The 26211-nt window shown below is 48.8% G+C and overlaps 7 protein-coding genes and 1 non-coding gene across 8 annotated transcripts; 2 read left to right on the forward strand and 6 right to left on the reverse strand.

Moving 5' to 3' along the window:
- Window positions 1–62: 62 nt before the first annotated feature.
- F5B22DRAFT_588434 (uncharacterized protein) lies at window positions 63–2848 on the reverse strand. Its single transcript, XM_047973670.1, has 3 exons — window positions 2305–2848; window positions 1048–2219; window positions 63–919 (listed from the first exon to the last, which is right to left on the reverse strand). The coding sequence occupies exons 1-3, from the start codon at window positions 2346–2348 to the stop codon at window positions 528–530; spliced, it is 1608 nt and encodes a 535-aa protein (XP_047835308.1). The 5' UTR covers window positions 2349–2848; the 3' UTR covers window positions 63–527.
- Window positions 75–181, forward strand: F5B22DRAFT_t19. The gene has a single exon. It is a non-coding gene; the product is annotated as a tRNA-Ile (tRNA).
- A 429-nt stretch (window positions 2849–3277) lies between the features above and the next one.
- On the forward strand, window positions 3278–4828 carry F5B22DRAFT_588436 (uncharacterized protein). Its single transcript, XM_047973671.1, has 3 exons — window positions 3278–4019; window positions 4096–4479; window positions 4573–4828. The coding sequence occupies exons 1-3, from the start codon at window positions 3884–3886 to the stop codon at window positions 4695–4697; spliced, it is 645 nt and encodes a 214-aa protein (XP_047835309.1). The 5' UTR covers window positions 3278–3883; the 3' UTR covers window positions 4698–4828.
- A 795-nt stretch (window positions 4829–5623) lies between these two features.
- On the reverse strand, window positions 5624–6547 carry F5B22DRAFT_261328 (PLAC8 family-domain-containing protein). The gene is made up of 2 exons (XM_047970101.1): window positions 6052–6547; window positions 5624–5944 (listed from the first exon to the last, which is right to left on the reverse strand). The coding sequence occupies exons 1-2, from the start codon at window positions 6381–6383 to the stop codon at window positions 5722–5724; spliced, it is 555 nt and encodes a 184-aa protein (XP_047835310.1). The 5' UTR covers window positions 6384–6547; the 3' UTR covers window positions 5624–5721.
- Window positions 6548–8357: 1810 nt separating this feature from the next.
- F5B22DRAFT_633309 (uncharacterized protein) lies at window positions 8358–9101 on the reverse strand (the record flags this gene model as incomplete). Its single annotated transcript, XM_047976817.1, has 4 exons — window positions 8358–8494; window positions 8578–8691; window positions 8769–8875; window positions 8950–9101. 4 exons carry the CDS (start codon window positions 9099–9101, stop codon window positions 8358–8360), a joined length of 510 nt encoding a protein of 169 aa, XP_047835311.1.
- A 736-nt stretch (window positions 9102–9837) lies between these two features.
- On the reverse strand, window positions 9838–12960 carry F5B22DRAFT_588441 (uncharacterized protein). The gene has a single exon (XM_047973672.1). It carries the CDS (start codon window positions 12595–12597, stop codon window positions 9985–9987), a length of 2613 nt encoding a protein of 870 aa, XP_047835312.1. The 5' UTR covers window positions 12598–12960; the 3' UTR covers window positions 9838–9984.
- Window positions 12961–13544: 584 nt separating this feature from the next.
- On the reverse strand, window positions 13545–17410 carry F5B22DRAFT_588442 (uncharacterized protein). The gene has a single exon (XM_047973673.1). It carries the CDS (start codon window positions 17004–17006, stop codon window positions 13791–13793), a length of 3216 nt encoding a protein of 1071 aa, XP_047835313.1. The 5' UTR covers window positions 17007–17410; the 3' UTR covers window positions 13545–13790.
- Window positions 17411–19260: 1850 nt separating this feature from the next.
- F5B22DRAFT_657178 (choline dehydrogenase) lies at window positions 19261–22178 on the reverse strand (the record flags this gene model as incomplete). The annotated part of the gene is made up of 9 exons (XM_047980021.1): window positions 19261–19447; window positions 19519–19772; window positions 19830–20235; window positions 20332–20804; window positions 20914–21133; window positions 21198–21420; window positions 21472–21842; window positions 21897–21949; window positions 22086–22178. The coding sequence occupies 9 exons, from the start codon at window positions 22176–22178 to the stop codon at window positions 19261–19263; spliced, it is 2280 nt and encodes a 759-aa protein (XP_047835314.1).
- Between the last annotated feature and the right edge of the window lie 4033 nt (window positions 22179–26211).

The following is a 26211-nucleotide window of genomic DNA, read 5'->3' on the forward strand; positions in this document are numbered from 1 at the left end:
ATACTAGACAATCGCCAACCTGAAGCGCCGTATATAATTCCTCACCAGGTTGGCCGGTCTTCAAATGACGTTGCGGACCTGTGTCGCAGTGGTTAGCGTATTGCTCTTATACTTGCTTCACCTTGTGTAGCTCGTGTGATAGGAAATGCAAAGGTCGTGAGTTCGATCCTCACCTGGTCCAACACCAGATTTGCTCAATCAATTTTTTCTTTTTTTCACACTTCTATATAGTCCATGTATCGATTCTGGAGTGGGTTATGTGACTAAGCATAACTGTATAAGTATAAGTATACCAATACCATGCATGCCACTAGTCTGCAGCCAAGCATGGGACCCCTTCTAGATAACCTCATGCTTTAGTCATTTGTTCGATCTCTGTTGCCTGCCCTTACCCTACCACTATTACTATGTATCGTAAGTAAGAATGGCAATTTTTAGGAGATTGACTAAGTATTAATTTCTTTGCCCTCTGCCTAGGGATTTCGACATGGCATCGATAGATAGGTAGGTAGTTTATAAATGATGTGTCACCCGACGAGACCAGCAACCCAAGTCTGCACATCTCTCACCAACTTCTCCACAAGCTCGACATCCACAACACCATCCTGCCAACAAACAGTGGCATGAATACCATGTGCAGCAACGCCGGCAACATTAATATTTACGGCGGGGCCGGTGGAATTCCCTTGCGTGAATACTGCACGATCAATGAACCACCGCTCTGCTTTTCCTGCACTTTGGTCGTTCCCCGCGTCTTCGGACCCAGAGAACCCCGTATCCACCACAGCAAGACTCCCCAAGTTCGAGAGCTCCCACGTGTCAGCTCTCGCCTTACCGAACTTTTTACGAAAGAACTCGTGCCAATCTCCGATCAAACCAGACAGGCCTATGATGTCGTCGCGCGGTAGCGAGGCGGCCTCTACAAGAAGTCAGATGTTAGATACCACTCACATGGGGACCTATTGTCGGGGAACTTGGAGGGAATATGGGGGGTGACAAGGCCGTGTCAATCAGATGAGTAAACAGAAAAAAGCGAAGAACACTTACTGGCACGCAGACGGGCCGTCATGTCCTGCGCGAAAGCCCAGACTGTCTGATCTTCGCCTACTCGCGTACCGTTCTTGTCCCCGCTTTGGCGCAACTGTCGAACAGTATCGAGATCATGATTGCATTGAAACCCCGTGACGAGGCAGTGTATCGTCTCACCCGGCGTGAATGTCGAGCCGACAACTTTTGGGTCTGCATACCCTGCGAGTGAAATGGGCGTCGAGGAGCGGAATGATCTGTCCTTCACGTGGCATGCAAGTGAGCGTGCGATCAAGGCGTGTAGTAATCCCGTCAAGGTAGTCTTATGGCTACGACATTGCGCCAGGATTCGCGTCAGCTGCGCTTCGTCTTCTATCTTGAACAATGTGCGGACGTGCGTCTTTGGGTTCAGCGCATCGATCGGAGCGCCCGTCCATGGAATCTCGGCCTTATTCGGCTCGAAACCTAGTAGACGTCGAATGAAGAAAGGCATAGGGATCGCGCCCACGATCTCTGTCCAAACCGTACGCAGAATGTAAGCCCATGATAGCGACAGGGGTATGAGATCACTCATGGCAGGTGGAATCGCGGGAGGCGTGAGTAGGTGGAGGATATGGTTCTGAAGCTCTGTGGGACGAGCGCCCTCATTGAGCGCTCGTTGTAAGTCACTATGGAAGATATAACCGCCCCTCCCATCTGAGTACGCATGATGGAAGCAGAAGGATATGTCGAAGGACAAGAGCGCGTCGTCTTTATCATCTTTCACACCCAATTGACGCGGATCGTGGTGCACCACGATCTTCCAGCCTGGCTTACCCGCAAGGTCTTCCCAGACTGGCTCGTGGTATTTCTCAAGGGCGCGAAGCAAGCGGTCCTCGTAGAGTGCTTCCTTTTTCTTCGTTTCTGTGTGAATATCGGATGTGGCACCTGGTGTGATAATCTCCTTCCACTCAATCATGCGTCGCATGTCTATGGTTTTAAGGTGTATAAAAACAGGCTCCTTCGTGTCCTCAGCCGCGATACCGACGCCTAGAATCGCTTGCCTGAGCACCACGTTCGCCAATGCACTCTCAACCGCATCTTGTAAGGAGGCTGATTGCTGGCGTAGATGGGTAGCTGGTATTCTGTAACGACATGTCACAATCACGGCGCGTAGAATACCTAGGCTGTGCCGAGCGGTATTGAATTTGGCTCTGCGAGTCGCATTGCGTTAGCAGTACTGTGATCAGTCAAGCGAGTGAGTGAGAGACTATTTACGTGTTTTCAGTGAGAACTTACTGTGAGCCTACAGGTCGAACTATATTGTCAACCGATGCCATCATGAACTCAGCGACTGCGCAGCTAGCTCCTTAGAATCTAACATGCGTTCGATTAATCTTCACTATGCGGTCTTGTTAAATTATCTTAGGTCTTTTCTTAACCAAATGCACATAATTGCTGCCTAATAGATTTAATGAGCTATCTGCGTAGTGAATTTCGATAGCAACGATACTCTCTACACTTCGCCCCTGGATGATGAAGTACGGTACCTGGGTATCCTGTTAGGGAGAAAACGACAATAGCGGACCCCTCAATCTTACTTTATACATAAGATAGGCAGTCTTCGCAAATAATATGTACGTATTGTGAAAGCTCTGAATTACGTGACAAATTAGGCACACAAGGGTTCGCAGAAGGGTGACCAGGGGGTAAACATCAAGCGGCCCCCGACCCCCCGAGACACGTTGGACCTCGCTTACGAAGTACACCGCTCGGTACCATACTCTCCTACCCCCCTGTTAAAGGTCCCTAGTCAGGTATTATGGGCCCAGGTCAGCCTTAGCACTTCAGACAACTGGGTCATAAAGTGAAGTAAGATACATAGGCAATTCGCATAGAAACTGCACTCTACGCTATATTCAGTAGTCGATTAGCCCAAATGACTGCTTCACAACGCTTTTTCATAGTTAATCTTCTTTAATAGCTTTATATACTTCCGTAACCTACTTATATATATTATATAAAGGCCTTCCAATATAAGATATACGAAGAGCTATTAATATAGCTTAAGCTTAACGATAGTTTTAATCCTAAGGTTTTTAAAAGTTAGTCGTAAGTCACTCGAAGGATAGCAAAAGTATCTCTGCTCGCAGGGGTCTAGAAACTATACTATAATAGGTGTAGCTTCAAGGTCCCTGCTAGCGTAGATACCTGACTAGGTCCCTTTTTCTAGCCTACAACCACGTAGTTTGGAGTTTCGCATCTCAGTTCACATACATATATACTACTACGTAGTATCACTGGCATTCTGTTATAGCCGCAGCGCTTCAGGTATTCGTCACGGCAGGGGCAATTCTAGGAGATATTCTCATGTTTAGACAGACAGCAGAACGAGCAAGCGTACCGAGATCTCTATAGATAAGGAACCTGAATTACTCAAGGGCCTCTAACAGCCATCGTGGATTTCCAAGTCTATATTCGCAAGGAAATGTTTCGCCTATATATCTGTAGAATTCTCGATCTCTGACGCTTTCTAATCGACGCTCGTATTAACAGTGATCGTCAGGTTCTCGACCAGGGCCTGGTTGACCAGGGTGCCTATGAATGCATATTTCAGTGTTTATACCTTCTCGATTGGAAATGGGTTGTTGTGAATACGGCACGATTTATACCTTCTCAATTGGAAACGAATTGTCATGAATACGACACCATACTGGCCAAGTCGGTGCCCAGAGTCCGAAATCTCCAAGGCGTGCCATTTGAGGAGAGTATAAAGGCTGAATCGTCTCCCGCTTCATTCAGCAACAGGTCTCTAAAGTGAGAATAACCATCGTAACCTTCAGCTTTTATATCACGGTAATTTAACTACTGCTTCACAATGAGGTCTCAATTCGGTCATGCTCTGTTGGGTCTTGGCATTACGGCAATCTCTACAGTCACCGCGTACGACATCCTCCAAGATGGCCCATTCGCCCTTCATGTTAAGGGTCAGGCTGAGAATAGCTCAGTTGATGGTAATATTCGCCTTTCACTCTACTTCGTCGGGGCCAGTTCATGTGAAGGAAAGCATATGAATAACACCAATTATAGGCTACCTTCACTTTGTAGACCTACCGGATACCTTCCCCATGGTGCCCCTTCAGTATGAGCCCATGTCAACTCCACCAGTCGGCAACGAAACTTACGAGTTCTACTTGAACTATACCGCGTATATGGTAACGGACGAGCAAGTGAGGGGGTGGTTGGTTACGGACCTGACGCATATCAACCGCGATCCACGCGCCGGCTTTGGCAAGGCGATGTCTCTGCACTTTACTGCCGATTCCAATGTTGGGTTTGGTTTGTTGGGCGCAGGCTTTGCCTCGTTTCTTGGTTTTGACAGTAGCAACAATATTTCTCTCAGTATTGATTTCACGGACGCAGCGTTTGTCCCGAACGTGGAACCTACAATACCCGAAGAACCTATCAACGTCTGTAAGTGACCTGCAATTCCCTCGCTTACACAAGAGCAGTTCCGCAAACCTTAAAAATGTGTTTTCTGTTGGTCATATACTGACGATCGTGCAGATAACTGGGCGGTCTGCTGGCAATACGTCAATAACAGATACATACCAGCGTTATCATGGATCACACATGGGCCATCTCATAATCCGACTTGCGAACGTGTCGATCTTATAAGAGAGGCTTTTTAAATGTCCCGGACAGGCAGCATTACATGCTTGGAGCGTGGTTATAACCCAACTCGAAGCTTACACTGAGTCAGCCTTTGTATGTAGAAGTGGAATGGGCCATGTCATGTACCTTCATAGCCATCGCGCCAGATGATGAATTAATGATGAGAGTCACAACATACCGCTCTCAATGAATTGACTAGCGATCTAGATGAGAGACTTGACCTACCTATCTACCTACCTACACAAGAGCCGAGAAAGACTTGATATTACAATTCAAGTGACAAACTAAGTCAAGCTGCGCTAGTCCTAGTGATTCTTGCTACTGCATGCAGATACGCCACAATAGGTACCTAGCTATAAATGCCACCTACTACCCTTGTTACCTTCCACTGCCGGACTCACTCTAGCGTAGCGTAGTGTCGGTAGGTAGCCGCTGAAACCAACGTCTTCGTCTATGCTTCCCATATCCTACATCATAAATGAAGCAGTTTGTACTTCCCCTTCACTGAGATACCTAGGTATATATATATATATATATATATATATCAGTAAACAGTGTATGAAGAGCCTTTCCATCTTATACGCGAAAGCCGAGTCACAGCACGAAAGGAGCGCGCCAAAACCAAGCACGCGAACCGGAATTAAGTAATGAAGACCGGTGTGTAGAACAAGCTGGATGCCTCAATACTTAAGTGTAGACAAGCATGGAGGCTCATTCAGTATATTAGACTATGTAAACCAGCTGCAAGAATTTCCTCTGCGGCAGGCTTTCGCCATTGCCTATTCCAACATGACAATAATGCAGCATACTGCAGAGTCAGTGCTAATTCTAAAAACCCCACGATGACCGAAGCTCGCACACCGAAAGTCAAAAGGACCCAGATGTATGGTGGCAACTTCCAAACGCCGTCGAGGACCCTGTTGTACAGGTTTGGTGTTTCATTGTTTGCTCAATTTCATTTTCGCTTCCGTGATTACCCATGTATTCTCTGTCATTTAGCCCGCCATTCCACACTGCACTGCACCATTCCGTTGTTTGCGATTACTGCGCCGGGTGGTACGCTGGCTGTGGGGGAGGCATATGCATCCCGGGCTGAACCTGGTAACCTTGTGTGTTGACGCGACCCTTTTCTCGTATCTTGACCTCGTTGTCTTGCTGAATGAGCGCGCAGCACGAGCACCAGAACGATACACAGCAGTCACCACAACCGCTGCCCTGGATACCGTACCGTTCTCGGATCTCACCACGTTTTATCATGGCATAGCTGTGAACTAAGTTAGTCGAAACGTTCGGTATCAAGATTTCACAGAATTAAAGATGGTGATGAGGTTGAGAAGGCTGTGTGTGGGGGGGCGAAATATGAAAACGTACATCCAGCCACAGCCAGTGAAACATGTGACAGCGCCGTGAATGAGACAATCCGAATTCAACGAATCGGCAGTCTCCATTGAAGGGTCTCGAATGCGCTCTGAAGTCCGGCCCAAGAGGATACAGGGCAGACACCAGGCTAACAGACATGAACCGCATGGCCCGCAGCTGCAAATTCCGTTCTGCCACTCGCCCTCGGGCTTCTCTAGATGCACCGGAGCCTGGCGGCTCGTTGCCATTGGTGCTGGCTGTGCGTAGTATTGCTGCTGGCCGTTCGATTCCGGAGGCTGTCCGTACACGCCTTGCTCTTGGCCGTACTTCTCCGGTGCCGTCATCTTGTGAAGAGAGAAAGGACCAACTGGTAACTTAGCCTCGGGTCGTGGTGTTTGGCTTAGGAGAACCTGGTGTATCACTTGGGGGCTAGTGTTGAAGCCGTCCGTACAGAGGAATTAACAAAGGAATGGAAGACAAAGGGATTGATCAGTTGGGTTCGAAGAGTAGTTGTTTTGGGTAGGTTTATGAGAGCAAAAGAGGGGGTGTTGTTTTCGAAAATGAGAGGATGCCCAGGAAGATTCAGATGTCAAAAGTAAAGGGTATATAAGTGAGTCTCAGGTAATTGCGGCGTGATGGGAACCGTTGTGTACGAGTGTTGACGCCATCTTAAATGCTGCAAGGGAATCCTGCCTCACTGCAACCCGGGGATGGAACGGGATTCTATTTCGGTCCCCGATCTGCCTTGGCCTCCGTCGATCCAACAGCTCACCTCAGCCACTTGCTGGATATGTTCAACTTTGGCATGATCTTCCCTGGTGGACACTGGGTCTAGGTCTACCTGGCAGACCTGGTATTCTCGACTATTGTAAGTGCGTCTCTGTACTTACGGACGTACCAAAAGGTGAAACCTGTCTGCAAAATACCTACCTTTCCATTTGACTGGGTGTGGGAGTGAGGGATTACCAACCGCAGATTGCAACTGCGGACTCATTGGACGATAGGACTTTTCTGATGAAACCAATATTGAACTCTCATCAGTCCCGAGTCCCTTGCAGGCACCAAAATACATGGCCTGGCTTGGCTGTGATCCTCAACCCCACCACCACCCCACTACACGGAGCTGTAGCTTGACAGCTCAGCCCTACTTACGGTATGTAATTTTAGGGGTAGGACTGGAAGAACAGGGGGCCGGCCACTGAAGATTGTGATATCCTGGGTAGGTATACTTGGAGTACTTGGAGTCCATGTAGAGACTTGCAACTCAGCTTCTTGCACGCTCTATATATTTCGATTAGATATCTAGGATGAAATGTATCAGCTCCATCCCACAACTAGTACTGCAAGACGGATTTTCCATTGGCTCTCACCTGTGACATCATATTTAAGTAACGTGGCTGTTTGCCATGCTGCTAACATGCATAGTACTAACTAGAGTATGTGGGTATGTGGGCTTCTGAGGGTATCACCTCACCGACTGTGGGATCGGATGTATGGGAGTTGTCTTTGTACTTACAGACTATTATTACTTTGGAGCTCGTAGTAGCAGAAGTCTTTTCGTTCAATACCTGGGCACCGGGCACTACTTTGGCTTACCTTCGTAACTCCTCGTGTCGTATCGCAGGCTTCCAACTGTCAACTATTCTTAGTAATTATTATTGGAGACTTCCCCAGTACTACGGCAAGGTATGTGAGAAGAACGGAGATTAGTTCCGTCTGAGTCTGGGTCAAATGGGGTCACTACCTTTGTCCTTTCTCAATGCAGTTTCCTAGTTCTCATGTAAGCAGACTACTCCCCTGCATCTCGCATTTGCGAACCTCGGACAAGAATTGCATTTACTTATATTTGGGCGCTGCCTAGACCCTAATCGTGAGCATGGTGAGGTGTGGACTCGGGGGTTCATGCACAGCTAAGTTACAAGCGAACCAACGACAAGAGTCGGTATCTACCCTAATCAGAGATCATTTACAGTCCATCAGTATTCAAGCCTTCAATCGCATCAACAAGCCGAAGTCATGCTGAGTTCATCTCGGTCCAGGGTTTACACATGGCCTCATTGCCGGTTTAGATCCAGGATCAACGCAGAACTTGGCCAAACATGTCAATATTAGCACGGTCACTGCAAGTTTCGCAACTTGATGAGATAGAGCAACATGAGCATGAAGAATGCCTATTGATTTCGATAATCTCAGGTATAGATATGTTAGGATAACCTGTCCCTCCAAACCCAGAGATATCTGACTTCGAGACAATCGCCCAACTGATGGACACTCCCGCCCTGCCCGGCGAGCATCCAATTCAATCAACGCCAATACTCTCACGGGGTTGTGGCATTAGCAAGCGGCCAGTTGATGCCCTTGTCCGCAGCACCGGTGTTGCCCAATCCCGCGCAGCTATACAGACCGACCGGATTGTTCTCCGTGGCGCGCATGTACTGGAGGTCAATACATTCCTCTATGGCAAGTCGTCAGCTCTTGTTCGAATATTCTTGTCTATGCGCTAGAACAGCTTCTCGACATGTTCTCGTAGTTACTTACGTGGGCTCGATAGTTGGAGGGCGATTCTTCCGTCCGCCATGACGTTCCACTTCTGCCCGTCCACGGTGTCAGAGCAGTTTGTGATCGAGAGGCTGGCCATGTCCTTCCAGTTCGCTATTGAAATCCCATATTGCGTTAGTCGTCATCCTCTATGTCATCATTAGGACTAGGACAACGATGAGACCACTAACATTTAGCACCGGCATCTACACAGAGAGTGCTGTTCGCCAGTTGGATCTTGGTGTTCTGGCCGCCTTTGATGTACCACTGTTGCTCTGGCTTCGCTGCCGCCGTCTTGCTATGCAAAATTCAAAGTGTCAGAACTCGCCTTTCCCCTTCAAAACTGGCAGTTAACGTTGGGGGGAGACAAACACAACAAGAGTGCTACCGCTAGTACGGGCCTTGGGCACAACAACAAACTTCGTGTTCACCATCGAGGTGATGTATACAGCGCGGTAGCCTTCAGGGGCCTGGGCAAGGCCTGTCGCGGCGAAAGCGCAGAGAAGAAGCGAGCTGACCAGCATTTTTGCGTCGTTTTCTCTCCTCTCCCTGGTGACTATATGATACTGGCGATAACAACTGATTCTTTTCGCCAAGAGCGAGGAAATGAATCAGCTACGAGAGTCATCAATTCGCCATAAGCAGGACGGGCGCAGATTATTCATATGTAAAGTAGACCAGGAGCCTAGGCCGCTTTTCTCCCCGCAAGCTCAATTTACGGCAATGACATTCGAGCCTGATTCCGCCAGCCAATCTTCACGACGCACTAATTTATTTGGACTCACCCGGGGTCCAGGGAGCGCTCACGTCTCGGAGGAAGAGTGTGCCACCGCAATAATCTACTCGTGTTCTGGAGTAGGTGTGCCGGCAGATGCACGGGCACCAATGGGCTTCGCGGCTATTTATAATCGCTTACCTCTTTCTGGGTTTATTATTGCTTTCTTTACGGGTTTTGCACAGGTGCCGGTGATCTTCTCGTTCTTCGGCTAATGTGATTCTGCGACGACCCGTTGCAATGTGATCCAATACTTCTCGATGATAATCCTAAAATCTCTACTCAATAGGTGTTGGATATATTCGCCACATGGGAAAGCACCCTCGTGTAAATATATTCAGGAATAAATGCGCGGCGAAATGAGTTAATGCTCAAGGTTTGAGTATTCAATTCAACAGAAGCTCATTAGGGGAGATCGAAATCAGAGGAACAGAGAAGGTTTTCCAGATCACATAGACTTCCAATAAGACATCCTGCTTATGCATAGTCGGTTTCCATGAACTAGAATCGTGCCATTTCATTACTATCATGCTACTATAAACATTATCAAAATACACTTGCTTTCATATACCCCTATCCCAACATGAATCAAATCATACACTATCAAATGATCATTAAGAGGTAGTCACCCTTTAATGACCACGGTGAAACCGGGCGTGCTCGTTAGTCTCTAAATTGATACCAGACGGGGTACCAGAGGACAAGACATTGTACTGTCCGCCGTGTGAAGAGTCCGAAGACGAGCGGCCGGTATCCTGGACCTTGCTGTGGGCGGTGCTCGAGGGAATGTCGGTGCTGATGGGCGCTACCACACCGCGGCTCTTGCCCTCAGTGTTCGCGATGCTACTGGCGAATGGCTCTCCTCGTGTGACACCTGAGTCGGTTCCGTCTGAAAGCTTGTTGTACTGAGACTGCTGCTCGCGCGTAGCTGACTCGGGTTTCTGGGTGCGGATAGGCAGAGTTGTGGTTTGCTTCGCATCAGACGCGATGCTGGAGTCTGTACCGTCGGACAATTTGTTGTACTGCGAGTGCTGAGTAGATGGAGCGTCCGCCTCAGATTGGCGCGAAATATCGTCGTTGAAGGGCTCGGTGGCAATGCCTGAGTATGTGCCATCCGACAATGTATTGTACTTCGACTGGCTGCCATTAGATGGCACAGATGTCGCAGGCATCTGCGATTGTCGCAAATCATTGTCCTTAGTAGCGATGCCAGAGAGAGTGCCGTCCGACAAGCTATTGTACTGCGGTTGCTTGTCTTCAACTCTCCTGTCCGATGTCATCGCGTATGGTTCATTCCTTGAGCTGTCGCGTACAGCGTGGGACGTAGCTGGTAAACCGAACGCCTCCTTGTCCTCTGGCGCAGCCGCGCGCTCCTGTTCGCGGTCGCGGTTGGCGTATTTGTGCATGCCGTAGGTCCCGGCTCCAGCGGCGGCGACGGCGGCGCCGTAGTATCCGAGGTTCGAATCATCTTTGTTGGTGTTGCTGTCCCTTGTGCCGAGAGGCTGCGATGTCTCTCGCATTGGGTTGGTCTCGGAGTGACGGTTTAATGGGGCCGTACCGTACGTATCGCGGGCAGGACCTCCAGCTGTGTTGACATTGTTGTATGAGCTAAGAGATTGCTGCGGCTCTCGCATGTGACTCCTATCAGATTGCTGTGCTACCGGAGCAGCTGCGCCGTAATATTCGCGGCTTGAATTAGTTGCCTTGCTGTTGTTAAATGTATCAAGAGGCTTCTGTGTCTCTAATCCCCGGTCCTGCTCAAGTGGTTGGTCTCCAGCGCTGTCACGGTTGGCATACTTATGCATGCCGTATGCACCGGCTCCAACACCAGCGGCAGCGGCGCCGTAGTATCCAAGTTTTGAATCATCTGCCTTCTTATCCTGGTTTTCTGTTGCGAGGAGCTGCTGTCTCTGCAGCGTCTGATCCTTGTCGGGTTGAGTGGTCAGTGGAGTAGATTGTTTGTGTTTGTGGTGTCGAGGCTCAACAGCAGCGTATGTTTTGGTCTGATCCTTCTGCTTGGGGATCTCCTCCTTGTACTTCTGATCCGTAGTCTTGGGCTCGCTTGTGCGATCTCTCTTGGAGTACTCGTTGGCTGCATAGCCACCAGCCCAAGCCGCACCTGCACCGGCGAGGGCTTCTTTGTAGTGAGAATCTTTCTTGTTCTCTTCTGTGTCTTTATATTTTGCGTCGGTCTTTGAGTCTACGTTACTAGTGAGGGGCAACGCCCTTTGGTTGCGAGAAGAGTCATCCGTAGAAATATCTTCGCCGAACCGAGATGTACGCGGACTTGTGGACTCGTTGCTCCCATGCCCGACTACGCCGTTGTAGACACCGGTGCTCATTGGTCTGTTACTGCTTGAGTCCTCCAGAGATCGCTCGTGAGTGGTCGCTGGGTTGCTTGTATCATCCAAAGCTCTCTGTTGAGTGGTTGGTGCAATACCATATCCGGTAGCTCCATTGTGGTGCTGGTGCGTCGCTGTTTCATCACTGCCGTGACCGGCGACGCCGTTGTAGACACCAGCGCCGAAGGGGATACTACCCCAATATGGCTCGGTATTGTTAGTGCTAGATTTTCCGCGTAGACTAGCTTGGACTTTGTTGTGGTCTTCAGGTGCATTGGTCGTGGTGTTGATGCCAGAGTTCGTATTGTTGACATCGCCAAGGGGTGTGTTTGCTGGCGGGATAATATTGGTTGGGATGTCAAGTGCTCCAGCAGCCTCGAATTGGTGCAACCCAGTACCGCGTGCCGACGGCTCGCTAGTTTTGCTATTATTACGGTCGTTGATAATGTTGTTGTTAATGTTGTTACCGAACGTGTAGTTGCTGTTTGTTGCGAACGAGCTGTCTTTGGGTTCTACACGGCTGTGTGCACCAGTCATAACACCTGGCTTGGTGCTCTCACCACTTAGAGTTGAATCTTCGGCAGACATGCCAGAGTTCTTGAAGTGGCGGCCACTGGATTGTGGGCCATGGCCTGCGATGCGTGATGTTTCGGTGTAGTTGCGGCCGCTGGGCTGTGCAGTCATAGCATCTCGCTTGGTTGTCTCGCCGTTCAAGGTCGGACCATCGGCATAGATGCCCGAGTTCTTCAAATAGTGACCGCTGGAATGCACATCGTCACCCATGTTGCGTGGTATTTCCTGCGTGTAGTTGCGGCTGCTGGAGAGTGTTTGCTGCATCGGCTCTTCATTTCCGGGTGTGGCGGGATAGGCCCCAGGCGCATCAATGTTAATCGACGACGCCATGATTGCTAATACTCATGGAAACTCAATATAGCTGATAATAATTATAGTCTTGCAGACGTGTCATCCTCGACGACTATGGCACAGGCTCCTCTATGTGTTATATACCTCGACGCACGCCTTTGTCACGAACAGTGTGCTATGTCATAGCGGACATCGGCACTGAGGCCGATTGCCTAGTTGGTAGATCACATAGCATCATAACACGAACATCGCAAAGGCCCGGCCATTCTGCGTCTCATTTGTCTCATCTGCTTGGCTGGGCTAAACAGACACAACGTAATAAGCAGAGGTTGCTGGTCAATTGTGACATCAGCTACTCGCTACGATCGACGTGATGAAAGATGTAGCTTGCTTCTTCGTCCCTAGTTTAGAGCTAAATTAGACCTAGATCTCAGTAGTCTCATCTAACAAGTCCAGAACAGAGCAGAGCAAGACGAATTTCGCTGCCGAATTGGGAAACGTCCAAACCCGCGCTACCGATACGCCATTTCGTCATTACGGGATGCCCCAGCGGCTAGGTCGGCGAGGCGGTGAAAGAAAAAAGTGAGGGACTCTGCACTGAACATAGAGGTGTTGAGTCTCTCACTTTTTTCTTGCACCGCCTCGGTCGGGTCTGGTCATGAGGCTACCCAAAGCACTATGTACTGGTGTCTGGGGACAGAGCTGGGGTGTAAAACAACCAGGACAAGGGATTTGAGTCGTTGACGTCAGCCGTGTGCCCGGCCCCGAAAGATCGGGCTGCTCGGCGTACTGTGGCTTTCAGCTGGTTGTTGTATCTCACCTCAAACTGTAGTATTGAGGCCTGCCGAATACCTTCCTACCCGTGACCGTCTTTAGGGGTATACCCGAAGCGGATGAAACTGGTCAATTGACGGTGATGGTCTGTTACATACCCTTGTTGTAATACCTACCTAGGTGTGTAGTAGCACTGGTCGAGAGAGAGATCATTCTTGGCATCCAATTCATTCAATGTGATTCTAGTTGTCAAAAGCTACTGACTCAAGCCACCAACGCCTTTGCTTGTCCTATCGCTTCCAAAGTCTAACAAAATGTCCTAAACGCCCATCATGGCCTATGATTTCTCCGGCCAAACGTAGAGCAACTCTATATACAAGCAATGGTCATAAGCCGTTGAGCCCATAGGCAACCAAATGCTTGCTTCGCGGAGAAACATATGGTAATATGCAATATGCTCACCGGACTATCTCATCAGCACTCATCGTCTCATCGTCTCCGAGCCCAAGCTCTTGAGCCCACTCGCGCGCCGCCTTGGCAATCTGCCAGTCTGCAAAACGTGCTTGATAGCCCGGCGTTTCCTTCCATTTAGGGACCAACCCATGTTTACGCAAGCGTCGCCTATGTCGTTTACGTTGCCATGCATCCATATAGCGTTCGTCAAATTGGGTGAAATCCGTGTTTGTTACCCAGTCTGAGATTTCCGCCAGTATGTCGCCAACCTCATCGCCTACTTTAAATGCAAGCGCTCGTCCCCTACCGCCAGTGGTCCACTCATCCAACATAAATGGCATTGTGTACGGGAAATATGGCTCATTGCGTGACCAATCACAAGGAATTGTTGGTGTACAAATGTAATCGGGGCCGGCATACAGTGAAGAGAATGTACACTCGAGAACATACCAGGCAATAGCGCAGATTGCGACAACACCGAGAGTAGTGAGTTTGAACTTGGGGTCTTTACGATACAGCTTCGGTACGGTAATAAGGATTGGGGTGGCTCCATCCCCTGATACAGATGGTTGTGGGAGAGGCCCTACATCAGGCACGGCTTTGATATCAGGTTGGTCGGCCGCAGCGGTTTTATGGGTAACTTTGTCCTCCAGACGTTCAATGCCCTTTTTGGCAGAGCGAATGCCGAGTAATCCTGTTTGAAGAGATTTACTCATTCTGTCATATACCTCGAGCTCTCGGTCGCGATCTGACGCCTGTGAAATTTTCACATCAAGGTCATCTTCAGCCTTAAGAGTGCTATCGTTGACCATCTGCTTTAGTTCTAGGTCGTCGATGTCGTGGTCCGCGAGAATTGAATCGAGGTTCTCTAGTGTCGAATCATCAATGTTGTTGGCTCGTAGAATCGCAATGATATCATCCTTGACAGTAGGCGGTTTGGCTGTATTAATCAACGGCCGTCGACGTCTTGACGAAGACCTTGAACGGCGGGAGGCCGTTGGTAGTGAGGACGATCTTGGCCCTGGACGTTGCAAAGCTCTAGCTCGAGTCGCGGCGCCTGTGTTCGGTGCGCCTTTGGGCGGGGATGATCTTGAGATCTGACTCTGCGCCGTGGACTCGGTCCCTATATGCCCTTCCTCTTCTTTCACGCGCACTGTGGCAGGTGTCTCCACGTATGCGCCCACAACCCTAGGGGTCGGCTGCGTCAAAGGGTCTATCTTGGGTGGTCGAGGGGTCTTCTCATCTACAGGCTCGGATGGAACTGGCGAAGGGGCTCTGATAGAGCCCTTTTCCGAGTAGTTATCCAAAGGAGCGAACAAGTTAAGCTCTGCAGCAATACGATCCGTCGGATCAGCTTCCGAGGTGGACGTACTTCTTCGCTTCTCTGCAGCAGAGTCTCCAGAACGTGTCCTTATCAAATCAGCAAATCCAACTGTCGGTCTGTCCCTAGGATTCTTAATCTCCAGGTTCCTAAGTCTCCCTCTTTCTTCCCGAGGGGCAGGTGATCGATTGAGGTTACGTATTTCGGATAGCTGCTTGATCTCTGCCTTTTCCGCCATAGGTGCATCCTTGTCTTTCTCTACTTTCTGTTGATCCTCTCTGGGACTCGAGCTAGTCGCTCTAGCCAGACGACGAAGCAAGTCATGTGAATCATTTCTCGACAGGGGTATGCGTTGGTTGTCGTTCTCTAGGACACTGTGCTCTTCGCCAGAATTACGAATTCTATCAGTCGATTTCTTGAAAATTACAACTGGAGTATCGCGAATCGCTTCGCCTCTCAGCTCCGGATCTATTTCGGGATTGGGCGAACGCTGCCGTCCCATATTGCGCTTTGCTAGTCCTTTCTCCAGTAGTTTCTCATGTGAGTCGTTCTGTAGTTCGGGTGATACGGAACGAGGCTCTGAATTCCTCATTCTGATTTCTTCGAGACGGCTCGCTGCCAAGGCCCGCCTTGACGATGCTTCCATCTCTCGAGCTCTGATTTCTTCCAACTTATGATTCATCTGTCTGACAACCGGTTCCTCCGGGAAAGTCACTTTTGCAGCTTCGATTTCTCTTCGCTGAATTTGGTTTAATCTTTCATTATTCTGACGAGTTACCGGCTCGCTTGTTATATGGCCTGGGTCAACTGTCTGTTTGCCAATCGGAATACGAGGACTTTGCGAGAACTGCAAGTCTCCAGCTGTAAAGTCAGCATCGAGATGCCAGTTCATGCTCTTTTCAGGTGATAAATCAGCTGGGCGGAAGTCGGGAGAGGATCGGTTGTCGCTAGCAGATTCGTACTCAATAGACGGCACCGGTACATCAACACCAACAGGCGGTTCTCGCACCAAAGTCCCATAGTCTTCGGCCTGCCCTTGATTCTCTACGCTAATGGGTTGGACCTCAGTGTTTCGGCGTTCACGATTGCCGCTTAGACTGCTATTGCTAGGTTTTCTGCGCAAGCTGTGCCCCGTTTTCGACGGTGAAGGTCTCGCCCGATTCTTAGCGAACAATCCATCGAGGGGGCTATCTATGCCGGCAAGTTGATGGTTGCGATCAAACCGTTGAAGATGCTGTTTAAGATCATTATTTCTTGTGCCCGTACCATTTCTTGTTGGGATGGCAATTCTTGATTCACGTCGAAAGGATCGTGGCGCCGGACTAGGGGAGCCATCAATACCTCGAATACCGTTAAATTCAGCATTCGCCATGTCAAAAGCATGTTGTAGGTCGATCGTATTATCGGTATCACTGTTTGCTTCTGCGGCGGTCTGCTCCTGTGCGCGCTTAAAGGCGGCTTTTAGGTCCATCGGCTGGCGCATAGGGGAGGAATGGTCGGTGGGGTTATCGGGAGACGTTTCTCGATGCGCTGGGGCGTCTCGACGATGGCTATCGATACTAGAACTCGCCGGGCGGGGGATGCGGGTGCTTCGTGATTGTACTGGGGTGCCAAAGGAGTTCACGCTTCGATCTAGCCTAGTACTTCGGTTAGGGCTTGCGAAACGGTTCTCGGTGAGAGACTCGGTTTGGCGGTGGCCACGAATGCTAGTATATATCGGTTGAGGGATGGCCCGCGCGCCTTTGTCTGTATCGGACGTGGCGTTATTCTCTTTAGACTCAGAGTTTCCGGTGCCCCTCTTTGGTGTGCGGCGGTTACCAGATGGTCGGGTATTATTTTGTTGACCGTTCGATTTTGTAGTAAGAGCATCTCCAGCCTCAGGTGGGTTGCGATCCATCATCGCAGACCGCAAATGGTGCTCGGCTATGGCAGGTACTGCCTAGCACTGCTTGCACAGGGTAGATGAAGTTGTTGTAGATCAGACGGCTGCTTCCTTGGACATGATCTTGTGAAGAAAGAGCCACATGCTGCGCGCGAGAGACAGGCGCAGGTCTAAAAATCGGTGCCACGTTTGTCGACTCGTCTCCCCAAGTGTCTAGTATTCAAGCGTCCTTGCAAGCATGCGTGTCGACAGGTCGATTGTAAACCGGCGGCGATGGCAGATGGTGAAATAAGCAGAAGGTATAATTACGATGTAGAAGCCGTGAATCGAGAGGAAGTAAAGGGTGGCTATTTGTACACTTGCGTTTTATGTGGTTAGGTGAAAGTGCTGAGAAGAGGGTAAGAACACACGCATGTGAAGACCTGTCGCGATGTCGACTTAGCTAGAGCTTCGCGGTCTCGATTGTTTTTATCACTGCAAGACCACAAGTATCTACTTACCTGCCTGGGTTAGTGCATCGACGGGAAACGCGTTTGCGGGCCATTAAGGCCCCCTAGCTACCTAGGTAGGCCAGGTTAGGGAGCGTGGCGTCTTGGTGCGGGGTTGTAAGCCTTGTATGATCTACCTGTACCAGGTAGGTACCTACCACTGACAGACTAGGCCCACTTGCATTTACTGGTAAAATGATGCTGCACCCGCGTGGTGAGCTCTATATAAACCTTGGATAAACCCAGCCAGCTGTCTGCCTGCATAGTGTACCCGTTGGGACTCCACTTTCGTCGCCAATCTTCTGACTTCCAGTAGAAGCGTTGGGGTCTTTAACTTGAAAACGACCAGTCAACTTGATAAAATCCGGCTGTACTTCCAAATTGGTACAATCCCTACCAAAATAGAAGTAGTTCCTGTTTTATACATGTATACGCTACATTTATACTTCTTATTTAAATGCTAAGAATATTACCACCCCCTGTTAAAACTGCTAAGTTAGCCAATTTTTTAAGTTTGTATCTCTTAAGATAAATAGCCTTATACGTATTCCATTAGCAATTCTGCTACACTGTAGATTGAAGATGTTAAAGGTGTTAAAGGCGTCGAAGGCGTTGAAGGTGTTGAAGGTGTAGGAGTTGGTGGGATGGGTGGGCTGGAAGGTGGTTGCCTAATTGAATTTTTAGCTATATGCAAGTTTTTCAATCGGTATGTAAAGTGGAATTGGGTTAAGCAAAGCTACTTATTCTTTGGTGGGGATTGTACGTAAATGGAAGTACCTGTGTTTTATCAAGTTGACTGGTCGTTTTCAAGTTAAAGACCCCAACGCTTCTACTGGAAGTCAGAAGGTTGGCGACGGAAGTGGAGTCCCAACGGGTAGGTAAGTAGCCACCATGTACCCAGGTAGTATCATGAAATATGTGTTCTCGTAACATGGCAATCACAGAGATTGGAGTGGGAAAATATGTTCTATCAGTGAGCCTGAATTCAAGGGTTCTTCTTAATCCTATTCCTCCAAGTAAATTTCTCACCCTGAGGTAATCCGCTATTGAGAAGGATCATCCCACTACATACATCACAATCGTTCCGTCAAGGTTTCGAGGCGATGAACTATAATGCCATGTGCCCCCCCAAGGGTGACCGTCGTTCCACGTCCGCCACGCACCTTCGCCCTGTATGCAGCTCCTACCGGCGTCACATACAAGGCATGTGGCATATGGCATGTTAAGCTGAACAAGGCGTGATTTGGAGAAGGTAAAAGTCGGCGAGGTGGTCTGGGGAAGAAACACTACGGGACTTCACAGTGGCTGTAGGTATCAGTGGTGTGAAGTCCCTAGTAGTGTTTCTCAGATCTCCTCGGTCAGCACGCAAGCTGATGCTACCACGACCATCTGTGAACGTAAAGCTTCCAGTCTTCAGATAGACCATCTTCTGCGTCCAATTATCTCGGAATATTTTCATAACATAAACGTTGTGGGAGACTATAAGTTGACGATACTGCATTATGTGGTCAACACTACCACCGAGGACACTCATGCATAAGCGCAGAATAAGTTGACCAGTTCTTAGGATATTTATTTATAGTCTATAACATACGCCGATGAAAAATGATACAAAGAAATAAAGTGGCGAAGCTTGCACAATATGGGATACAACTACTAGATCCAACAATGAACAGCTTCCCCAGTAGCAGGATTATAAATAGTGACGTCTCTCAAGCTTTCTCTACTTTCCTCTTCCATAGCCCTCATTGGTATTATCTTCCTATCCTCTTCCCGCCTGTCCTCTACTGGCCAAGAATAACAGCAGAGGCCTTCTCCGCAATGAGCATAACGGGGAGAGCGATGAAGGTACCCGGGATCTTGGGGAAGACCGAGGCATCGACGACACGGAGGCTGTCAATACCGCGGACCCGGAAGTCACCGTCAAGGACCGCCATCGGGTCATCGTCAGATCCGATCGGGTTGGAGCAACTACAACACCTCGAGTTAGCATGATTTCTCCTCCGACCAGAAGGATGTCAGTGATCCTGGGATCGACTTACGATGCGTGGTGTCCCCAGGCTTCCTCGGTGATCCACTGCTTGATATCGTCATCGGAGTTGAAGTCCGCAGGAGGCCACCACTGGGTGGGCTTGCCATCGACGTCGGGGGTGTTGGCGTAGAAGCTCTGGGCCATGCGGACACCTTCAAGGAGAGCGCCAACTTCCTTGTCAGCTTCTTCCTTGGGTAGACCTTCGTACATGGAGTGGAAGCTAATCAGAGGAACATCGCGAGGGTTGGCAGACTGCAGTTTGACCTATAGTTATCACGCGTTAGAGCCTGTCTTGCTTCAGAAGAGCTATGGCATGCTTACAGTGCCGGATCGGTTCCTGGTGTGCGCCTTGAGGATGAGCCAAGACCAGTAGTTCTTGTAGGTTGGTGTGGCAGCGCTGGAAGAGTAGCCAGGGAAGAAGCCGTTGAAGGTACCGGGGAAACCACCGATCCAGAGATCTTGCTCTCCGTCCTCAGAGAAGGATGAGGTCCAGAAGGCACCGAAGTAGTTACCGGATGAAGCGTAAGCACCCTTAGCGGCACCCTTGTTGTTCTTGTCGGCGTACCGATCCCAGCAGGGGTCTTCTTCAGTAGCAAGGAAGGTACAGTCGAGAATACGGGTGAAGTTTGTAGGGAACATGCCGTTCACACTGACTTCGAGACGATCTTGGAGGTTGGTACCGACACCAGGTAGATCGAGGACAACAGGAATCTTAAATTTCTCAAGCCTGAGGTATGTAAGCGAGATGTTCACATGGTGGTTCTAAATAGTTGTGGAATGGCAAGGGCCGAAGGGTAGTAGAAAAGAGAACATTGAGACTTACTCTTCTTTAGGGCCGACACCGGACAACTTTAGGATTTGAGGTGAGTTGAAGGCACCACCAGCAACGATAACTTCCTTAGTAGCCCTAACAGATCCAGGCTTACCGCCATTCTCAGTCTTGCTAGCACGAGCGTCGGCTCGGTAGAGGGACTGTCCATGGAGATACTCAATACCGGTGGCCTTAGGCTTCTTGGACTTTCCAGACTTTCCAGACTTGCTCGGGCAGGTAGCCTTGTTATCAAAGGTGATCTTGGTGACGAGCGTGTTCAGCGCAACATCAAGAGGGTACTTCTTCGACCCATCGGCATTCTTTGCGGTTACGGTCTTATACACGTAGTCACGTGGTGATGAACGGCGGTAGTCAACGTTGTCAATAGTCTCAGGCAGACGAGAGAACAGCTTCATAGTGTCACGGTCAGGTGCATCAGTGTTGGCATCATGGAAAAGCACATTGCCCATAGCATCGGTAATAGGCTGTGATATGATTAGTTTTGTTTATTCAACTCAATCGGCTTTTAACATGCAGTTGGCAATCTCCAGAATAGCCTAGACCACAAATGATTAGGGGGCTTTGGTCACTTACCTTGGTGTAATTCAAGGGCACCAATTCCGTGTAGGGGTCAACTCCTGCCTTAGACGCTGTGGCGATAACTTGATCAACAGCGTTGGCAAGGGCGTCGACGGCAGTAGCATCAACACCAAACGCCCTTGCAGCGCCGATGATAGATGACATAAGCTTGACATCTTGTGCGGCAATACCTTCAGGGTTGATGTTCAGGTCGACGTATCCATCGTGCTCATCACTAGAGCAAGGATTGTCAATAATTTCCGGTTTGAGAATGCTAGGGACTATAATGGAGTACTCACGGGTTGAGGTACTGAGCGTTAGATAACTTCTCGTAGTACTTGCGCATGTTCTCGAGCTCCCAAGAAGAATCGCCAGTGAGATTGGCAATGTAGCCCAGATCGTTCTTGGTGGGAAGCAGACCAACCAAAGCATTGTGCTCTGTGCAACCACCCAGACCGGCATATCGCGGGTAAAAGTTTCCAAGAGGCTTGGAGCCCTCGGGAATCTCAGAGTTCTTACCAGCTGTGACAAACGATTAGTCATTGCTTGGAGCAAGCTGTTCAGGTTACTTACTGAACCATTGCCCATCAGGTGTCAAGTAGGCAAGCTTGCGGTCCTTCAAGGCCATTGTCTCATTGGTATAATGGTGGGTGAAGAACGCCCAGCTAGCCTCAACCCTTTCAGAGGCCGGGTTTGCCAGAGCAGGTGAGTCGACCTGTCGGAGGTACCCAAAATCACCACCAGCATCAACCAAAAGCACGCTGTGGCCAGCGCGGGCCAGATTGGCAGCAATAGGCGATCCGCCAGCCCCAGAGCCTATGATAATATATTCATATTCCTTGGCTTGGGGTTCATGTACCGGCAGTGTGGGACCAGTCTGGGGGAACTGGAGCTGCTCCGGTACCCGAGCAACAGTCACATCCGGACCGTTTGGCGCGAGATCCCTTTACGTCTTCGTTAGGTTCTAGATACGGCAGGCCTAAGACTTGGCAACTTACGTAGCTTGAGTATAGGGCGTAATCGCGCTCAGTAGCGCGAGATATGAAAACGACTTCATTTTTTCAAAACGCAGGGGTATTCACAGAAAGCAGAGAGTCTGGAAGAAAAGAGGGAGAAAATAGGACCATGAACAAGGCTGCCAAGAAAATTCTTAACCACCACAAAGAAGAAAAAGAAGAGGCCGTCACCGCCAAGAAGGAAAGAGAAGCAGAAGAGAACGTGGCTGCTGATAGGAATAGTTTGATTTGGAAGAGGGCTAGACAGCAGTTCTTATATGCCATGATGGCTGTGCAAGGGGAACAGTATTTAGGGATCATGGTTGGTAATAGCTGTAAACGCCGAATCATGACCTTTACTATTCTTGGCGATGGCGCATTATACTGATAATTGGAGTGACAAGGAGTAGAGAGGTGTGAACAAGTGCGGTTTTCGGAGTTATCGCGTCTACAGGGGAGATCTGGAGCCTGGCTGCCAAAATAGAGATGCTTACATCTGACGTCTGAGACTGATTAGTTGACTTGACGTAAACTTACTACAGCCTTACTACAGTAGTACCCTTTAGGACTAATACGTTCATGACTGACACAAGGCACAGAGCAACATATTCTTATTTCCGCTCGAAAGTATTCAAACAGACTGCCAATACAGCTTTGCCCTTATCCCATTGTTGCTCGAGAACACCGCGATTTCGCCATGTTTATCCTTCTCAATTTCCTTCGCATAATACCGCAGATTTCCATACTTTTCCCTAATTCTTACTGTACCTATGTGCAGCGCCACACAAGCATTGGTGATCAAGTAAGGACCAATTCGGGTGATCCGGGGAAAGCAAACGAATATAATCTCCGCACGTAATGTGTGGGCTGAAACTAAGGAAATAAGCATAAATCGAGATATACTAAGATTGGTTATTCTTTACACTGCCTTCCCCACATGCAGCTAGGTATTGGAGGCATCCCAGCAAATCCATGTCTACATAGTAGGAGACTTATCAGGCAAGCTTAGCGCGGATCTCGCAGGATTAGGGCCACGTTCAGAACCCAGTTTTAAGGAGGCCACATGAGATGGAGGGCTATGTTTTGCTACAGTGTGTAGGTCAGATCTTCTAGCTCACTGACATTAAGGAGCTAATAATGTCAGTGAGCATGCTGTGCAACACAGCTTCGAGATCTGCCTCTAACGCGGTAGGCACGTTGAACGTGTGGTACCTAGATCTGCTTATGCAGGAACTTCTCATGCATAGATGCACGACTCTTGCGTCAACAACTTCTTCTTCTACGATATTTCGTGTTCACGAGTCTTACATTTATCTTAAAAATCAGTTGTAATATCGTCGTGAACATTCTACTGCTTGGTTCGGGCGGAAATCAATACAGTGTTATGCTAGAAGTCGGCCAATACAGGAAGGGCCGAAATTATGAGCTCTAATCGTGCTTCAGTCAGGCGCGCATGTAATCTCATGGCTCAAATCTCCTTGGGCATCGGACAGTCACAATAATTCGATGGATACCGCGAATTATAGGCACAGCTAATTTAGTGAAGATGTTAACTTGCCTTAGCTCGGGGCAAGAGACTAGATTACCATGCTCGAGAAGAACTCGAGACATCCCTTTTTTTTTTAAGCCGCGGAGACAGAGTGAAGAGTGAGACTTGGTCTACAAGAACCAACCGCAGCGATATGCATTAGAGTATGATTCAGCTGACGGTACTCGAAAATTTTCTGGCCAATACTTCAATAGCTGAACTATATCATTATGCGGCGAAGAGGATCATGCTAAAGGTCATAGACAATCTATTGATTATGCAGTGAGCCGAATGCGATGTTCCGATATTCCGATCCTTTGATTCCCAAGTAGGAACTTCAATCAGATATGACCGTGTATTCGGGTTCATGAATCCGCCTACCTAGAGAATAGTTCGTAAGAGAAGAATTGCAAGATCAGAAATACAGTAATCCACTAGATGATGGCGGGGTCTCGTATACTGTAGAGGCTAACGTCAGAACACTATTGCCATGAAGAAAGCGGATAGATAACACTGCGAAGAGCACAATTCCACGGAGACGCGTGGTTGAATTCCCGCTACAGGGACCCAGGCAATGCCAAGATTCGCCGTCGGCATATGATTGGATTCTGAGGGCTAAGCGAGCACGCAAGCTTCAGACAAGCTTTTTCCAAGCCGGCTGACTCCCGAGATGACGTAGCAGCTAGGTATCTAGTCTAGAAGCACGAAATAGGCAGGAATAGTTAGACAAGTCAACTCCTAAAGGTTGCTGCACACAGATCCCTACTGCTTCAAGAGAAAAAGAGTCAGCCAAGGATCTAATGAGGACCAGATCACTGCATATGGAAGCTAGAGTCTGGCTAGAGCCGTGCTAGAGTTTTGCCAAGTAGTAAGCAAAGACATGCATACATAGTAGCTGGGCCGAATACCTACGGTAGGTAGTTGAGTGTACACCGTTGGCTCCTTGACTTTCTACCCTTGAACTAACAGTTAAGCACGAAACCAAGGGGCTATGTAGAGACTAAGCTCTATATGGTTTATTGTGTCCACCGCACTAACACTGTGATCCTGAGTTGCTATTTTTAAAGCCATTTTGTGTGATGGCTGAACGAGCTGGACTCTGCCACCCACACACCATGTAAGCCGCCTCGGATTCTCGGTAACGACTACTGCACATACCTGCAGTCCACGTATATGTTTCTATGTACCATGTACCATCTGCGCTAGATCCCTCTCATCACCTCCAATACCGGTAGCCTATCTTTTGAGGAATCTTGTGAATCCCATATCTTACCCAAGTATTGGTTACGCCGTAATCGAACATCTGTCCATACTGAATGCGGCCTAGGTCAGGTTTATGGCTTAGAACTCCTCCGGGAATATTTAACGCCTTCTCCGCAAATCCGAGTCAACACCATAAGCTGCAGATAACAGGTGAGAAACTTCTCCAATATATACAGAGTACTTCAGCCAGATTGCACTGTAAAGCGACTACAAAACTGCGCCTCCATGCTTCACGCCCCAACTGCTTAGCGATCGTGTGTAAGCCAAAATGTAGACGTTGCCTGTGTGGCCTCGAGAATTGACTGATCCCCCATCCCGAGGACGCAATAGCACTGCATAGTACCTAGGAGAAAATCCAATCAATACCCCAGTACACGTGTAAAACTGAGCTAATGATGTGAGCAACCCTCCGGCGGACACAACAGCCAAATGTTCTGCCTGTGTGCTTCAGGCTCCTCTGTCTCTACACTATTGTCGCGCAAATGGCGGTTATTCGCCATTGCTGGATAAGCCCTGAGTGCGCTTGGCTTCAGTATTAGTCGTAGCCGAGGATAAGAGGGGTTCAGTTCATGCAGCTTGCTCATGTCATCATTACCTTCGGCAATAATCCGCCGAATAGACGTAAGAGAGGATATACACTAAACTGTTTGGCTTCCAGGGACCTTGCACTTGACATAGATCGCTGTCCCTTTTTGTTGGGCATACTGAATCTTCTGCTAGTCAGGCAGGTTGCCTTGGCAGTCCCTTCTCCTTAAGAACCTTATGCTGTACTTGCAGATCCATTTGGGTAGGGAATTCTACATCCCGCAGAGCTTAACGTGTACCAATTGAGGACCCTGTCCGTTATATATACTGAGCGTCAGGTGTATTATTCCTGGTCATACAGATACTATTCAGCAAGCATAATTTGACAGATCATCTTTCTAATTCTCAGACTTCTACCACAATACTGAAGATCCTTTTACTAGGTCACATTCGTGACTACACCTATGTCGTATTGCGTTTCAGCGTCAATCATTTCAACGTGAAAAGACAACTGCCAACATTGCGGTAGGTGATTAAGCCAAAATCAATGTTTCAACTAGTTTCGCATTATCCTTTTCATCTTGATTAGCTCTTCAATGACTTCAAACTTGGGTTTGTAGGACAATGTCGCAGTGTATACGTGTACCCAGGCAAACAAACTCGCCTTTATCCAACAAGTATCGCTGCCTTGTTGCAACTCGTTTATGACGGAAATAAGTCATAGGATACTAGGCCATGGGTTTTAGCTGCGGAATAACACCTTAAGGAGGCAAATGTTCGATATTCGGGGCACTGTAGTTTCATCTCCTTGATAGTGGTATGACTATAACAAGGGCAGAAATCTGGGCTTGGAACTTGATGCTATTCAGATTGCAATGATCAACTAGGGCTGCATGGGTCCTTGGTGGCTTGACTCGACTCTATATACAACTGGTCTGCCAGCCCTGACCCCCTAGGTCTCAAGGGTCTGTTCCAAGAAGCGAAGTCTGTATAACCTCACTT

The sequence above is a fragment of the Xylaria bambusicola genome (assembly GCF_022495145.1).
Source record: "Xylaria bambusicola strain CBS 139988 unplaced genomic scaffold F5B22scaffold_3, whole genome shotgun sequence".
Classification (NCBI taxonomy): domain Eukaryota; kingdom Fungi; phylum Ascomycota; class Sordariomycetes; order Xylariales; family Xylariaceae; genus Xylaria; species Xylaria bambusicola.